At 38.4% G+C, this 17,095-nt stretch overlaps 1 protein-coding gene across 9 annotated transcripts in view; it reads right to left on the bottom strand.

The window, feature by feature from the left end:
* The window catches only part of LOC124777617 (sodium bicarbonate cotransporter 3), a 960,712-nt gene that overhangs the window by 224,473 nt on the left and 719,144 nt on the right, over positions 1 to 17,095 (bottom strand). For all 9 annotated transcript variants that reach the window (XR_007015757.1, XM_047253082.1, XM_047253080.1 and 6 more), the window contains one exon: positions 13,115 to 13,253. Coding sequence is in view for 8 of the 9 variants with exons in the window: in XM_047253082.1 (XP_047109038.1) it covers positions 13,115 to 13,253 (139 nt within the window). In the remaining variant the exon portion in view is untranslated. The remainder of the gene's footprint in view (positions 1 to 13,114; positions 13,254 to 17,095) is intronic.

Here is a 17,095-nt window from a genome sequence, read left to right as displayed (position 1 = left end):
GAATTCTTGTCTAACCTGTCAACAACAATGGCATGTTGGAGTGTGCGCAACCGGCAAATTGTGTTGTCAGTAGGTGTGCGATTCTTGTGCTACATTCATATAGTCAACACAACAGTGCGAAACTTCTGCTGCCCCCTGTTAATTCTGAAATGTAATTGGTAAGTTGCAATATTATTACTTGCATATGACTGTCTTAAGTGATACCGTTTCATTTTCTTGTTTATTGCCATTACTGCTTAGTCACAAAGCAGGCCTAATTACAAAATGACATTTTTGTAGGGTGAATCTGATCAAAGGAGTATACTGAAAGGTTCTGGGACCAACATGGAAATCTAACTACAAAAAAAAGAATTTCATCTATATGCAGTGAAAGCTGTCAAATGTGGAAAATTAAGCATCGGGAAAGCTTCAGAGCAATACGCAGTTCCATATACCCATTAAATGACAAACTCAAGGAAAGATACAAATACAACATAGGCGGCCAACCAGGGTAAACCAATAGTGAGGAAAAAAGCCTGGTTGAAGGATTAGTGTGTTGTGTGAAATGGGAGTTTCCTTTAAGGAATAATGATGTTGGGGACATTGTACAGGCATATCTCAATCGAAATCAAAGTAGTGATCGGACTCACTCCAGTGGAAGTCTGATTCCGTTCCTGCATACAAAATACAGTGGTGATCAGATTCACCCCAACTGACGAGGTGAAACTGATTGACAACTAACTTAAAATAATAACTGCAATTATAAACTAAAAATAATGTAATAAATGAATATATCATTATCAAGGTTGTGAAATTAACATAATGAATTTTTATTCTGATATCACAACAGTAATTGGAAAAAATTTAAAAAAACCTTCTGTTTTTGATAGGATTAACCTCATTTTACAGTATTACAGTGACTTGTGTGACATCACAGTGGACTACAAAATTATAGGAGTGAAAAATCATCATTTAGAAGAGAACACATCAGGGGTGACTGAGGTCAGACATATGTCAGATGGTAGTCTGCCTTAGTTAATAATAAGTTTCACATTTATCCATTAAGTATGAACACATACCATCACCTAGGCAGTGCTTTTAATTAATGTTTCAAAGTATATTTTCGCTGGTAACAGTATCTACAGACTTAGAAGAAGATAAGTTGGTTGAACAAAGCTTGTGGCATGTCTTACATCATCACGCAACCAAATGTCAGTAAGTTGGACAATGCTAATTGTCTAGTAATGTACTGGTTCAGTGTTGCTATAGATTGTAAATCTTTCTTAATGTAATCTGTGCACTGTATGAACAATAACCTATCATAATACTACTTTAACAATATTGTGAAAAGGAAAGTTGCTACTCACAATATAGCGGAGATGTTGAGTCACAGAAAGGCACAACGAAAAGACTGTCACAAATATTTATTTGTGTATCTGTGCCTATCTGCATCTCAGTGTCTCCGCTATATGGTGAGTTTTAACAATATTGTTACATTCCATCCTGGATTTTCCACTGTTTGATAATACTGCTTTAGTGTTATTTGTGGTTCCCCCAGCAAAATTTAAGCAAACAATTGAGAGAGCTGCCTTGGAAATGACTATCGTTCCTTATTAATATACGCCGTTTGTCCCCTATTGATAGCTTAATATTTACTTGATTAGACCGACATTTTTTTGAAGGAAAAAGTTACCTACATAATGAAATACTGAGTCCTGTTTACAGTTCACTGCTGCTTGTCATGTAGCAAACAGAATTTTACAGATCTTGGATCTAGACATTAATTTGCAGAAATAGTGACTAACGAGGTTCCATGCTTTTATTTTTTAAGTTATCTTTTGTCTTAGTTGGGATTCCTAAGTTTTTGCTCTATGTAGAATTAGAACTTTAACTACACACTCTAATCTTGTGTGTTATTACTATTTTTATGAATATAATAGAGGGAAACATTCCACGTGGGAAAAAATATATCTAGAAACAAAGATGATGAGACTTACCAAACAAAAGCACTGGCAGGTCGATAGACACACAAACAAACACAAACATACACACAAAATTGAAGCTTTCGCAACAAATATATCTAATAACAAACTCTTTGCCTTTACAAATGTCTGCTTGTGTCTGTGTATGTGTGGATGGGTGTGTGTGTGTGTGTGTGTGTGTGTGTGTGTGTGTGTGTGCGCGCGAGTGTTACCTGTCCTTTTTTCCCCCTTTCTGATCCCGGGATTGGAATGACTCCTTACCCTCTCCCTTAAAACCCACATCCTTTCGTCTTTCCCTCTCCTTCCCTCTTTCCTGTGAAGCAAATGTTTGTTGCGAAAGCTTGAATTTTGTGTGTATGTTTGTGTTTGTTTGTGTGTCTATCGACCTGCCAGCGCTTTTGTTTGGTAAGTCTCATCATCTTAGATATATTACTATTTTTATGTTTTATTGCTGATTTTTGTTCACAACCGGACCCATAGTCAGATAATGAAGACTTCTGGGATTATGATAAACTGCTGCCACATGAGTGTCACAGAAATTTATGCAAGGGACGATAACATTTTATAATAATTCTTACATCACCAAGTCAGTGAGTTTGAAGGTATGGTATGGCACACAAAATAAATTTTGCAGAAGATGCCACTTGGATGATAGTTATCTGTTTGTATACAACATTCGTAGATTACAGTGATACCTAAAAGGTGCACATGATGTCACTAGCAGCCTACATCTTTTTGTAGTGCTAATACAGTTACTGATGCAGTCTTTCTTGAAATTACTTTCTCATTATAGCTCTTACTTTAATCAATTCACAAGTATCAGACAGAATGAACAAGTTAGGGTGTAAATGGGATAAAATATCCACAAAGAATAGGTTTATTCATAGACCAAAAATATCAATTTGACACTAAAAAATAAAAGTATGAAATAGAAAAATATGTCCATTAGGAATATTGAAATTGCTCTACTGCAGTGATCCTAATGGATACAAAAAATACCCATTTATAAGTGAAACTGGCTAGCACCCTTCAGAAATGGAGAAGAAGAAAATATACTTACGATTTTAATTTTCCATCTACAGAATGTTTTGAAAATAGTTTTACAAAAACTAAGGGCATATTGCTCACATCAAAATAAGAAGAAAAGTCCAGGTAAAAATATTTTCAGACATCTTCAATTTTAGAGTTATAATAAAAGTTTAACATGGATGCACCAAAGAAAAAATTCAGCAAGTGACATTTGCGATCAATAATTAAAATTCATTTTGCAGCTACGTCATTACAAGTCAATTTGTTAATGCACTAACTATATTTTCAATGCTGATGTGTACTGCATCAACATGTTTATATTTCACATTTGTTTACATTTGAGACTCGTTCATCTTGACTGTTTCACAAGCACAGCAGAAATACATTACTTGGTAAGTGTCCTGTTTAGCCCAGGTAGATTATTCATATTGTGAGTGGGAAAATGTAACTTTTAACTTAGGCCAGATGAGTAGCAATGGATGTCAGGTTGTACCAAAATGTGTTTCCAAATAGACAACCACTGTTATTTATCATCACATTGCTGGCATATTATACACGGCATCACAAACGGTATATCAAGATTGATCAACATTTGCTCATAAGCCTGATCACAAAGTCTGTCTGTAGCCTGTTGTAATATTATATGTTGCAATATCATACAGAGGAAGAAATATTAGAGTTTTTTGATAGGAACTTTATGTATCCATACTATTTTCAAAGTTTGCGAGATCTTACATGCCAATAACTGGCCATGGGAAAGCTTTTCCAAATGGTTTGTTTCACAGTCTGCTAATCAGTTGTTTATATTTGCAGTCTTGCTTACATGCAAGGAAATATTTTGAAGAGACAGACTAGCATAATTCCACAAAGAGTTTTTGTGGGTGGATGAATATCCTCATGTTACAATACATGATAGACATTAGATGTTTACAACTAACATTTGGACTGGAATTGTAGGTCCATATATTCTCCAAGCACATCTTACATCTTCTGTTACAAGGGCCTTATTTAAAGCATTATTCCAGACTTGCTAAAGGGTGCTTGATGACTTATGAACAATTCTCTTCTGCCAAGGCAGTGCTCCAAAGTTACTGAAATAGTCGACCTAGCCATCTCCAAGACCCCTTGCTTCTTTTAATTTAGGCTGCACTAGTCATTACAGGTTTTGAAATACTCTAAATCTAGAATGCATTTTTCATTCTGCAGTGGAGTGTGCACTGGTATGAAACTTCCTGGGAAGTTAAACTGTGTGCCAAGCTGGGACCTTTCCATTTCATAGATAGGACAATTGCCTGTGAAAGGCATAGGTCCCAAATTGAGTCTTGGTCTGGTACACAGTTTTAATCTTCCAGGAAGTTTCATCCTAAACCTACTTGTGGGGAAGCTCCATCACTAACTAGAAACTTGCCTTTCAGCAACAAACAATCTTCCAGTTTTTCATGCATCATGGAGTCCCTGAAAATATCTCCATCTGAGTTTTTACCATTTGATTCCATACTGATACAACGGAAAACGTAGATGTCTGCTATAGCAAGAAAGATGCTCCTACTGTAGCTCCTGTATTCCAAAACTCACTTCAACAAGTTGAAAGTGCCTGAACTGTAACATGGTTTCTGGCAATAATGCCATGGCAACCACAAAACATCATCTAGTATTAAAGCCATTTTCTATGACTTCCGACCTGTCATGATTTGATGATACATGGAAACAGAAGTTCCTTTATTTTTTTAAAAAAATGTAAGTTTGTTGTTGTTAGTAACACATTCCAATTTTAATAAATTTTCATTCTTTTGTGTTGCAGAAACCACAAGTGATAATAATGAAGACACTCTAACGACATCAGCACAAGTCAATGCAGAAACTTGATAACCCCCAACCTGAGAGAGAGAGAGAGAGAGAGAGAGAGAGAGAGAGAGAGAGAGAGCCATTGAAGGATCTGAAGCATTTGTATGCAACAATTAACAATTAATAACACTGAGCATGATGAACATTTTTTTATGCATCTAGTGACAGATTTGCCAAACAAGTTGTCAAAAGAATGAGCACTTTTGGTACAAAGTGTAACAGATAATCTTTTGACATATTTTGGTCTTCAGGATTTATGTGGAATGAAGCAACATTCCCAGTCGTCTGGCCTATGATTTCCATTACCGTTCATCAAGTCAATTCCCTCACCATATTGTGTATCTTCACCAACATTCAATCCACAGTACCAGTCTGCCTGCAATTAGTAATTTCACAATTATTGTTCCACCTTATATGCATGTATCCCCGACTACATGTCTGGGATATGTGACATACCCTGTCACAGTCACGTACCACTAACAATATAAGTGCATTCGATTTTTCAGACTGCTCTGAAAATCTGGCTTCTCTGGTTAACGCTTATTTCTGTTAGTGTTTTTTCATTTTGATATCTACATATTTATTATGTTCTTATTTATAAGATACTACTTTAAACATTTCCAGTAAATGTCCCTTTAAGTGTGAATATTGGTTTTAGTGTAACATTTAATGATATCACAAAGGTGTTTGTAAATACCATACAAAGTACCTGGGATAAATCTGATTACTACTGATTGGGAGAAATTGAAGAGATATTGTAGAAACCAGTAACTAACTCCTGCTGCAAGAAAACATACCAAAGTCACATGTAATTTAACTTTTGCTGGAATGGCTGCTTGCAACTTTTTGAATTTAAGAATTCAGCATCAAGTGAAGAGTCAAACTACTCTAACTCTATATTATCTGAGGTCTTGGATTTCTTATTCTCTTAACCGAGTTGTAATTCCTCCCTTGGTATGTCTTCTTGGTAACCACAGTCTTCTCCACAGCTGTTTTCTAGTATGGCTACCTTCGTCTTTGATTTCTTGAATCATAACAGCTGTTTTAAAATTAGAATAAAGTTTAAAAACACTCTTAAATTTTCTGATTTTGTCTCATAGTGAAATTAGATTTTGAAACTGAACTGATTATTTCATTACCAAAAACACGGACTAACTTTCAAATGTAATCACTCTACTTTCCTCTGCCCTGCCAAGTACAAGCACTTAATGCGAGTGCCTGCATCTCGTGGTCGTGCGGTAGCGTTCTTGCTTCCCACACCCGGGTTCCCGGGTTCGATTCCCGGCGGGGTCAGGGATTTTCTCTGCCTCGTGATGGCTGGGTGTTGCGTGATGTCCTTAGGTTAGTTAGGTTTAAGTAGTTCTAAGTTCTAGGGGATGGTGACCATAGATGTTAAGTCCCATAGTGCTCAGAGCCATTTGAACTTAATGTGAGTGTCACTGCCTGGTACTCAGAAAGTGTAATGGAACCATTAATCTGCCTAGATAATTCCCCACGAAAACTGTGCACTGTGTAGTGATGGTTCATATCTTGCACCCGGATGAAATTTGAAACTCTACTATCGCAATGACAAAAACCTGATAAAATTCCTGTACATCAGTGCCTTTGAGAGAATTTCTCAAACGGTTAACAACCAATAACCCTGTGAAAAACACTGTGCTTGGCGTCAGGGAAATATTTCCAGTCTGGCCTCAAAACTGACCGACAGTTCTCATGATGATTTTTCTCATCCAATTCCAAAAAGTAATCGTTTCTTTGCATTGTTTTTAGCACAATAAACTTAAAGCTAAATATGTCAGTTTGATTTTATATTTCTTTGCAAGTGTTCAGTATGTTTCAGCTATGAAATCTAGCAAAATCTTTGCCTGGAAATTTGTCTGAACTTGCGAATAAATTGTGACAAGATACTCGATTACTGTAGGACGCTTAAGACCACATTGGATTAAATGTTGATGTACTCTTGCTGAGGACAGCCTTATTGTGTCCCACATAGCTCGTTCCTATGTGGTAGAAGCGAACACATCTGTAACTTTTTACATCTGGATCAATATGTAACGGTGGTCTTAAATCTGGAAGACATTTTCTGCGACATACCTTGCTAGTATATTGTAGGAATATGGTCCTGCAACACTGTTACAGATTTATCAATCCTGATCCATAGTTGATATATGGGGTAGCTGGAGACAAGACAATTTGAACAAATTGAAACCCTAGAGATGCCATTCCATCTCAGTAAGTATTTATCTGGAATAATTCTCATGTACAGGATTAAGCAGGCCTGCAGCTGCATTACTGAGCTTGGGTAATAGGCCCTACATAAGCTCTGATGCAATAATCCAACAGTACTCTGTGTACACTTTGAAGTTTGTTGGATCCTTAATATTGTTTTGATTTATTGCACCTTCTCCAACATGTGCAGGGGTTTTGCCTTGAAAGGCACAATTCACAACATGCTCTAACAGCTTTACTTCCGAAAGTACATCTCACCCACCTTCCAAACCTCAAAGTTCTCCTGCATATCTTTTGACATTAACATTCCTGGAAGAAAGGATATTAGGGAGAAATTGCTTTGTCGCATCCTATTGTTCAGCAGAGAGTGGTCTGTTTTGAAATTTCATCGAAAATTGCGTGTTGCATGGAATTCAAACCTGGATACTTTCTTTGTGAGCAAATTCTCTATCGACTGAAGCACGTGTGTGTGTAGGGGGGGGGGGGGGGGATGGGGCGCGAGACGCATGTGCCTTTAGTGGAATTAGAAAGAACGTTATTGCTGCATTTTATGTTTCCGTTCAACGTCAAACAGATATTTGGGTTTTACATTTTAATGGGTCGAAATTTCCCCCGGCTCTGATTATCACCTTTTGATCAGTTACGGTGGTGGTTACTCGCGTCCACCAGAGCTGGGTTTTGGTCGCACGGGGTTTGCCATCACTTAAATTGCTCACACTGGACAATGACTTCGAAAAGTCCGGGCATTTGGTCAAACTGAATCATTTCATCGCGCACACACACAGTGCGACGACGAAAAATTGGCGATTACAAATAAAACCATGGCGAGTTACACTGTCTCAAGGAATATAAATGACACAAACTTACATTAAGAGCATGTACTGCAGTGTCGAGAGGTTATGTTTGCGGATCGGACGTGCGCAGTATTAAGCACACTCAGGCCTACATATTAATGCAATGCCTTCGCAGTTCGCACAGCGCAACTGTCTGGGAGGCGAAGCGGTGCATGCGATCGTCGGTTATCGGGGCTCGCATTGCTCTCAATAGTGAAGTATGGAGAATGCCTAAATAGGAGAGCGTCTGAGCGTGCTAATCGCTGTTTTTTAAATATTAGACGACCTACTTATTTGCAATCAGTCTAGTTTCTCCAGACACAAAAAAGGCCTGAGTTTAACCCGAACAGTTGTATAAAAACCTGCCCATGACGCCCTCACAATGTTGCCGCTTTCGTTGTTTTACAACTATATCTTAATCTTTTTGAAAAAAAAGGTCTTTTTAAAAATTGGCTGGTTGGATTTTAGTCTTCTTAATATTATTCTCTTCGAAATTTCTTTTTCCATTCCTAAAGTTTAGTATTGTATTTCAGTATCTTCAGCTTTCTCTTAACATGTTATAGAAAAAAATTACCTGCCTCCAACTGCTTATTCTACTAAACCTGTTAAGAAACATAAGCTTAATTGCCACTGGTACTCGACAGCGTAAGTAACGAGCGCAAGAAATACCGAAGTGCGGAACTATTATACTTTATTTTGTATCATTTAAAGATAATAAGCATCATATTCAAATTTCTGGAACAAAATATTAAAAGTGCAGGTATTTTAGAAGTATCAAACAACGAAATGTTGATTTAATTATTGTATTTCCATTGTCGAGGAACGAGCAGTTGAACCAAACGCAGTATTGCGAACGTTGTTTGTTATTGTTCAGTTATTGTTGAATCCGTAGTAGTAGTAGTAGTAGTAGTAGTACGGTAGCCGTGCTTGTGCTTCTTGTCTTAGTGGTTTATTATATTTCTTTTGAAATAGGTACAGTTAAACATCAATACACCAAAAGCTTAGGGAAGAGTGGTTAAAAAAATGCCGAAAATTTTGCAGTAATTATCACAAGCTGTAGGAGATAAAACAAAAGCATTCTGTAAAGTGTGCCGCTATGCTCTGAGAGCTCGTTTAATAGATGTAGAAAAATCACAAAAAAATATCTGCAGTATCTTCCTTTTCCTCCCAAATAAAGGCAAAAATTATTTCAAACCATTGGAGGAACCCGTGGGATGTATCGAAGCTGAAGGGTAACTTGCCCTTTTTATGTCCGTGCATTGTGCTACAATGTCTTGTGATCATGCAAATGGTTAAAAATAAGTTCAAGGATAGTGTTCTTGCAAGCCAGGTTAAGTTGCATCTTACAAAGTGTAGTTCTATCATCAAGAATGTCCTTGGTCCTTTTTACGAAAGTTCTGAGAACTGACGCTATGATACTACGTTTAGTATTTTAATTAACGAATCAAGTGATATTAGTGTCGCTAAACTTCTAGCAATTACTATTGTTCCTCAAAGTATAACATCTCACAAGATTGTGCCGACATTTCTTATACTACTTGAAAGATACAATGCTGAGTCTGATGCATCAGCCATTAAAGAGGCGTGGAAAGAAGTTAATTTAGATTTAAAGAAACAGAGAGAACTGGAACAGATCAGGCTAGTGCGATGGTCGATATTATATGAAATACTTAAAAGAGGGGTTCCACATTTGACACTTATAAGGTGTGTGTGTGTCATTCCGTTCGGTTGGCAACCTCCCCAGCAACTGCAGAATGTCTTCCAAGAAATTTGGACTTTTTGATTAGGGGAAAATTACAACTTTTTCCCTCGATCTTCTTCACGACAGTCCTTTTACTGCAAGATTTTCTCAGTCCTAAATGACGGGGAGGAACCACCAAAAATCCCCCCTAGCTTGCGACATGAGATGGTTATCTATTGAACCTGGGGTACGTAGAATAACTGATCAATGGCACGAGTTAAAAACTCATTTTGAAATTGTTAGGCTAAACGAAAAATGCTACACAGCTGAAATATTCTGTTCGACGTCCAGCGACGAACTTAATTTAGTACATTTCTTAATTTTGAAAACTATCCATTCTTGTCTTCCGAGTCTCAATACGGAATTGAAGTCAAATTAGGTGGACCCACAGAAATTATTAGATGACGTGGTACTTCTTATTCAGTCTCATTCACACCTATCCAATTCAGAGAAAATATCTCGACAATGATTTCGAAAATCACCTAGACCCAAAGTCATATCTTGGATACTCGTTTGGAAAAAAGAAAAAAAAAATCATAAATTAGAAACAAAATGACCAAAGAAGAAGAAAATAACAGAAATATGAGTGAAATTTGTTTGTTCACTTGTACAACAATTACAGCAAAGATTGCCCGATAAGTTCTACTTCTACTTTGATACTATGCAAACCACCATGAGGTGCATGGCACAGGGTACAAGAGTCTGTCAGTTCAGTTCCTTCATTATCCCTGTGACACTCTCCCACGGATCAAACAAACCTGTGACCATTACTGCTGCCCTTCTCTGTGTACTTTCAATATCCTCTGTAGGTCCTGTTTGGTACAGGTCCCACAACTAGAGCAATATTCTAGGACTGGTCGTACGAGCTATTTCTAAGCAATCTTCCACAGTATTCTATCACGTCTACCACCTGCTTTATCTACGACTGAGCCTGTGTGTTCATTTCATTTCACATCCCTACAAAAAGTTACACCCAAGTATTTGTTTGAGTTTGCCGGTACCAAAGTGGTTCATTGATATTATAGTCATAGTTTACTGTAGTTTATCATTTTGTGAAATGCTTAGTTTTACATTTTTCAACATTTAAAGAAAGTCGCCAGTCTTTGCACCACTTTGAAATCTTATCAAGACCTGACTGAATATTTACACAGCTTCATCTAGACAGTAATTTATTATAATTAATTGCATCATCTGCAAAAAGCCTGAGGTTACCATTAATATAGTTGGCAAGATCATTAATATACAACATGAACAGCGAGGGTCCCAACACACTTCCCTGGGCGCACCTGAAGTTGCTTCTACATCTGACGATGAGACAGCATCCAAGATAACATGGTGCATCCTCCCTATCAAAAAATCCTCAATCCAGTCACAGATTTGATACCCCATATGATTGTACTTTTGACAATAAGCGTAGCTGTGATACTGAGTCAAATGCTTTTCGGAAATCAAGAAATACTGCATCTACCTGACTGCCTATATCCAAAGCTTTCAGTATGTCATGTGAGAAAAGAGCGACTTGGATTTCACATGATCGATGTTTTCGAAATCTATGCTGGCACTGAGAAAGCCATGTTCAAGATACGACATTATGTTTAAGCTCAGAATTTGTTCAAAGATTCTACAATAAATTGATGTCAAGGATACCTGACAGCAGTTTTGTTGATCACTTCTACTACTATTCTTGTCGATGCTTTTTGCCAAGAACTGGGCACGTTCTTTTGTTCGTGGGATCTATGCCAGATTGTAGTTAGAAGAGACGCTAACTCAGCTGCAAACTTAGTATACAATTGACAGGGTTTACATCGGGCCCTTGGAGCTTTGTTCAACTGTAACGATTTCTGCTATTTCCCAGTAGCACTGAGACTATACTCCGTTCATCGTAAGAATAAAACTGATGTAAACAAACACAAACGCGGCGATTGGTCAGCAGCCATAGCCCCTGCACACTGGTGTTATTCCGCTCTTGGAAGCAGGTCCAACTTATGTTTTAGATATTTTATTAAGTAAGTTACCCAGACAAATGTATTCCCAAAATTTCGGTACTCTACATTAATTATTTGTTGGTGTTGGATTTCTTGCCGCCACTGTAGTACGTACACGTTGTAACGTTCCCTGGCAAACTCACGCTATTAATGCACAAGAGTTTATTTGTACCATATACGCCGCTCTGAGCAAGTTGTATATACCGTAATTATTGAACAAAAAATATTATTGAATTTTGTGTAAAAGACATTTGTTATTATCGTAATATTTTTGTAGTAATATTCTCTCTGTATTTAGTATAGTAATTTTTCTATATTTATTATGTGATTGTGAAATGTGTCAGTATCTGCGATTACAGAGATGTAAAAATTAGCCAGAGGAGAATAATATTGTCAAATTACAAAGAAATGTTAATAGTCAGCAGTAGTATAAAAGAACCATGTACAGCGTATTCTTTGGTCTTCTCTGTGTAAGGCTGAATGCGAGAGGAAGCTGTGTTGAAGCGATTTATGAATGCGTAGACTTCTTTTGTCTCTGTCTTGGTTTAGCCGCCATTAGAGCAGAAGTTACAAATTAATGTGAGTTGAATTATTGTTTGCTCTAAATATATCAGAATTTATCAAAAGTGTGTATTATTAATGTAAATTAGCTTGCCCATGTCATCTATAAAATTTCTTTAAAGAATTTTCAGCATTTTTAGCGGTGTTGCTGGGCTGTGCCGCGACCGATCGATTTGCAGCGGCGGCACATTTGAAAAATTGTTCCGCTAAAGGAAAATCAACCAAACCCGTAAATCGGGAACAGATAGATAAAAATTAACAGTGAACTAAGAAATTCTTCTTCTTTTACAGTGATCCTGATTTTAAACTAATTATACGTTTGTGCATTCGTAGGCGGATAGTTAATGTTAGTTAACATTGAAATTTAACAATTTTGGTTCTTTCAAATAACTTAAATGTATAGCAAAGTAGGTTTGATCAGTGATAATTAAATGTCGGCTTGGCAATAATTAACCATTTTCTGCTAATAGAGATATTCTTGTGTTCCATAGTTAATGCTGGGATAGAATTCAGTAAATATTTAACAAAAAATCCACTGCATTTAGAAAATGTGTGCCAAGGCCGAATGATGTAAAGGACTTAATTCTCAACTGACTATTCTCAATCAGTCAATATGAGTTCACGTAATTTTTAAATGTAAGTAATTCTTTTGAAAGTGAATTTTTTTATTACCACACGTAAATAAGAGAGAGGTTCTACAACAAAGTTCGTACTTACAGAAGAAAGTTAAAGAAAGGCAAATTAAGTAACTAAAAGCAATAACAATTAATAATTATTCTTTAACGAAAATAAAAGCAATTTCGTTAAATTTAAGTACACGTACGAGAGTTTAGAGTTGAGAAACAACTCACATGGGCTCAAACTGCCCGCCTTAGACTAAGCTTAGCCAGATCTGAGCGCGTGATAGCGGGGGTGCAGAGGCAGACTTACCTGGCGGTCTCCTTCCACTCCATCTCGTTGCCATCGTAGACGAGTTCCCCCAGCTCTGAGAAGAGCGGGTGCGGCTCGTGGGCGTTGTCGTCCACATCTTCTCCCAGGATGAACTGGACGCGTTGCGCCGGAGGCGTGACTGAAACAAGACCAGCCCTCAAGTCAGTCCAGACTCGGAGACAGTGTACCACCGAGCCTGCTCTGCCTCATTCCCTCCCAAATCCCTTCCACAAGGTCACTACGGTGACCACGAAGGCCCATTCAGCCTGAAATGAATTCAGCGTAATTTACAGTAACTTATTAAAACACGAAGCAGGAGGATATAACCAGAGATTTCTCCGGCTAGGCCGGGGAACGGGAATCTGAACGGACTGGTTTGTTCGTTGGTACAACTTAGTAGACCAACTGAAATTTTTACAAACCGTGGCGTTTTTTGCTCATATACACATTGCTTTCGATTTTTCTTGATATGAGTCTATTCGAATTCGCCATTATAATCTCTGTTTAGAGTAATGTTACTTTTGCAGACTCAGCTGAGTTTATTTTAGAATTTGGTGTACATAACAAGCCTTATATTCTTTCCGGGGTAGCGTTGTGCTACTAAGGGTAAGTCAGCAATATAAAAACTAAATAAAGTTATATTTCACCATTGTAAGTTACTTCCTCTGGCTTTTGAGGTAACAATGACAGTGTAGTGCAGAAGCTTCCAATAATGTGCTTGTGTTTGGCAAGGTGTCGCGATGAAATTCACAGAAAGAGACCACAGTTGTGGCAAGACAGATCAAGGTTTTTTGATCATTACGTCGCACATGCTTACTCGGCTGTGTCAATAAGTTATATGCTTAGAATCGGGTGATCGTGTTTCCCCAGCGTTTCTACTTCCAGGACCTCACCTTACCTGAATTTTCTTGTTTCCAAAATTAAAATAGGTTCTGAAAGGACGCTATTTCGACACCATTGGTCACATGAAAGCGAATTCGTCACGGGAACTGGAGATTTTTCCAGGACTGTGTGACTAAGTGAAAACACCGCTGGGGCATATCAATACACAGCCGATCGTACAGGATCTGCTACTAGCATACTTGATCAATGAACATATCACTTGGAAATGTCCGTTAGGTTGTCGCTTGACAATACTAGCCAATAAAATGTCTTATTAAATAATATACAGTTCCAGCGAAGCGAGGGGTTCTTTTAACAGACTTCGAATAAATAATAGCAATGTGCATTTTTATCTAAACTGCTGTGGAAAATCGAAATAAGCTATTTTTACTACACTACCAGATTTGTAGAAATTCTTCCTTCAGCGTTGTGTAATCCAGCTGTATCGAGTTGCCGGTTCTGATCTGCATTTCCGCTCGTAGGTGTTACAACAAGAACAAGACGATCTACCAACTCCTTCCTCCCTAACTGTTTACTAAGACAGAAGAGTTCCGACATTATCTAATCTTTTTTTGGCGAAGAGGAATGGGTGTAAGAGATTTTGCTGGCGGTAACGATAAACACTCCTACCCAGTCTTGGTCCAAGATGGGATCTAAAAATTAATGCGCGCCATTCGCTGCGCTCTCGTTAGGGAGGAGCGGGGTTCAAATGCCTACCTGGTAATTCTTACCAATATTTTCCGCGTGTTTGCTGTTTAGTTTCAAGGGTAATATCGACAAGGATTCTACAAAACTGCCACAGTTGAATTATTCTCCCGTTTTATTCACAGTGCACTGGATACCTGTCTACATCTACATCACTACCTGATGGTGTGTGGCGGAGGGTACTTCTAGGGCCACTAACTGATACCCTCTTTTCCTATTCCGCTGGCGAATGGTGCGTGGGACGAATGACTGTCGGCACGCCTCTGTATTGGGTCTGATTTATCGAATTCTCTCATTGTGGTCGTTTCACGAGACATACGTAGAATGAAGCAATTTGTTGTCAGACTCATCCCGGAAAGTCCTCTCTCGAAATTTCAAAAGTAAACCTCTCCGTGATGCTCAACCCCTCTCTTGTAGCCTCTCTGTAACACTCTCGTCGGACGAAACGATCCTGGGCTGTTTATTGGATCTTCTGCATCTCTTCTATCAGTCTGACCTGTCAATGGTCCCAGATTGATGAACAATATTCAAGAATCGGTCGAAAAAGCTTTAGTGAATTAATTAGATTTCCACGAGATTCTTCCTATGAATTTCAGTCTGGCATCTGCTTTTTCTGCTATTTGGCCTACTATTCGCCTGGATGGGTACTCCTAGATATTTTATGGTAGATACTGTTGCAAGCAATTGTTCATCAACAGTGTAGTTATACAGTTGTTGATTTTCTTAGTGCACTGTGCACATTATTTACGTTCAAGGTCAACTGCCAGTCGCTGCACCACTTTTCAATCCTCTCCAGGTCCTCCTACAAATGGTTACTGTCTTCTGGCATTGCTACCTTCTTTCAGACAACCGTATCATCTGTGGACAGCCTTGAAGAGCTTCCGAAACATATTACTAGATGCTTTATGGCACTTCCTTGAGGTACTCGTGTCGATTTTGTGCTATTACGAGAGGCTCTTTCATTTCCGCCTGTAAGGAAATCTTGAATCCAGTCGCAAATATGGCCAGATTCTCGTATTTATTTCACTAAGCGGCGGGGGACACGGTGTCAGATGCTTTTCTAAAGCTGAGGAACACAGTGTCAAACTGAGCGCCGGTGTCTACCGCTCTGTGAAGCTAATGGCACATCAGAACAAGCCGAGTTTCCCTGAGATGTCTGTTTGTGGAATCAATGTTGATTTTTATAGAGTAGATTCTCGTTCTCCGAAAATGTCATAAGACATGAGCATAAAACATATTCCAGAATTCTGTCTCTAATGACTTAGATATAGACAGGAGGTAAAACTCTAACCTTTGTTACTTCTCCGAAAAGTTTCGATTACAGTTACGATTTGCATTTGGAGACAGACGGGGCTCCAGTAAGTACACCCACACAATACTGTGTTATCGAAAATTCGGCACAGAGATTAGCTCCGATTCCTCTTAGCCCTATGTAGTTGGTGCTAAGATGTCCACATAAACTACAAGGTAGTGATCTTACCGATACATTATAACATCCCACAGACACGCGATAGATTTCACATCTGGACATTCAACGCTGTCTTTCTCGGTTCACTGTTGGCCTCCAAATTCAGATAAATGTGCATGGAAATGCCGTGCCCGCTAAAGAGGACACTGCCCATAACAAGAGGCGTTTGTCTGGGGGTTGTGTCGACGCAATGACCACTTAGCAGTGTCCTCTGTTGCATTATGTCCCCGGACAGCACACATGAGTCTGATCCACTGCACGAAACTGCCAGCTGTGTATGTCCCATGGTGGTGCCATGCAGCGAGAAGTTATTCTCCTTGGAAACAAACTGGACAATTATCAATGTCATGCATTTCCTTTGTTGCACAGTCAAATAAAGGTAATGTTCTAATTGTTGTCGCAGTCATATCTTATGAAATCCTTGGGTCAACAAAAGCGAATCACGGGTCGCTTCCTGCTGTTCACTATCTGCGGCGAAGTGCATGGAACTGTGGATTCTGATACACTTCCGTCTTCCCCCCTCGCATGTTCTCCATCATCAGCTGTCACTTATGTCACTATAGAGCCTCCTATCTCTATAGCTGTGGATGAGAAATCTAACGCCCTGTTGTCTATTAGCGTTTTTATCGTTACTCATACATTTTTCATGGATTGTAACAACGACAGCATGAGCACCAGATTGTACTGCCCCAGCAAGCAGAGACAGAGAGGCAACTACGAGGCGTGTTTTTTAAGTAAGGTCCGTTTGAACATAAGTACACAACGGAAGGTTATTTCAAAAAAGTAAATTTATTTTCAGATAGTACATACTTTATTTTTTGACATAGTTGCCAAGTTTGTTGAAACACATATCATACCACTCAGCCAATTTTAATAAAAACTTGTCACCTGCTCCGATAACCAAGAGTTCACTGCTTGCCACTGAG

Source organism: Schistocerca piceifrons, chromosome 2, assembly GCF_021461385.2.
Source record: "Schistocerca piceifrons isolate TAMUIC-IGC-003096 chromosome 2, iqSchPice1.1, whole genome shotgun sequence".
NCBI classification, from domain to species: Eukaryota; Metazoa; Arthropoda; class Insecta; order Orthoptera; family Acrididae; genus Schistocerca; species Schistocerca piceifrons.
This window is presented reverse-complemented; position numbering and strand designations above follow the sequence as displayed.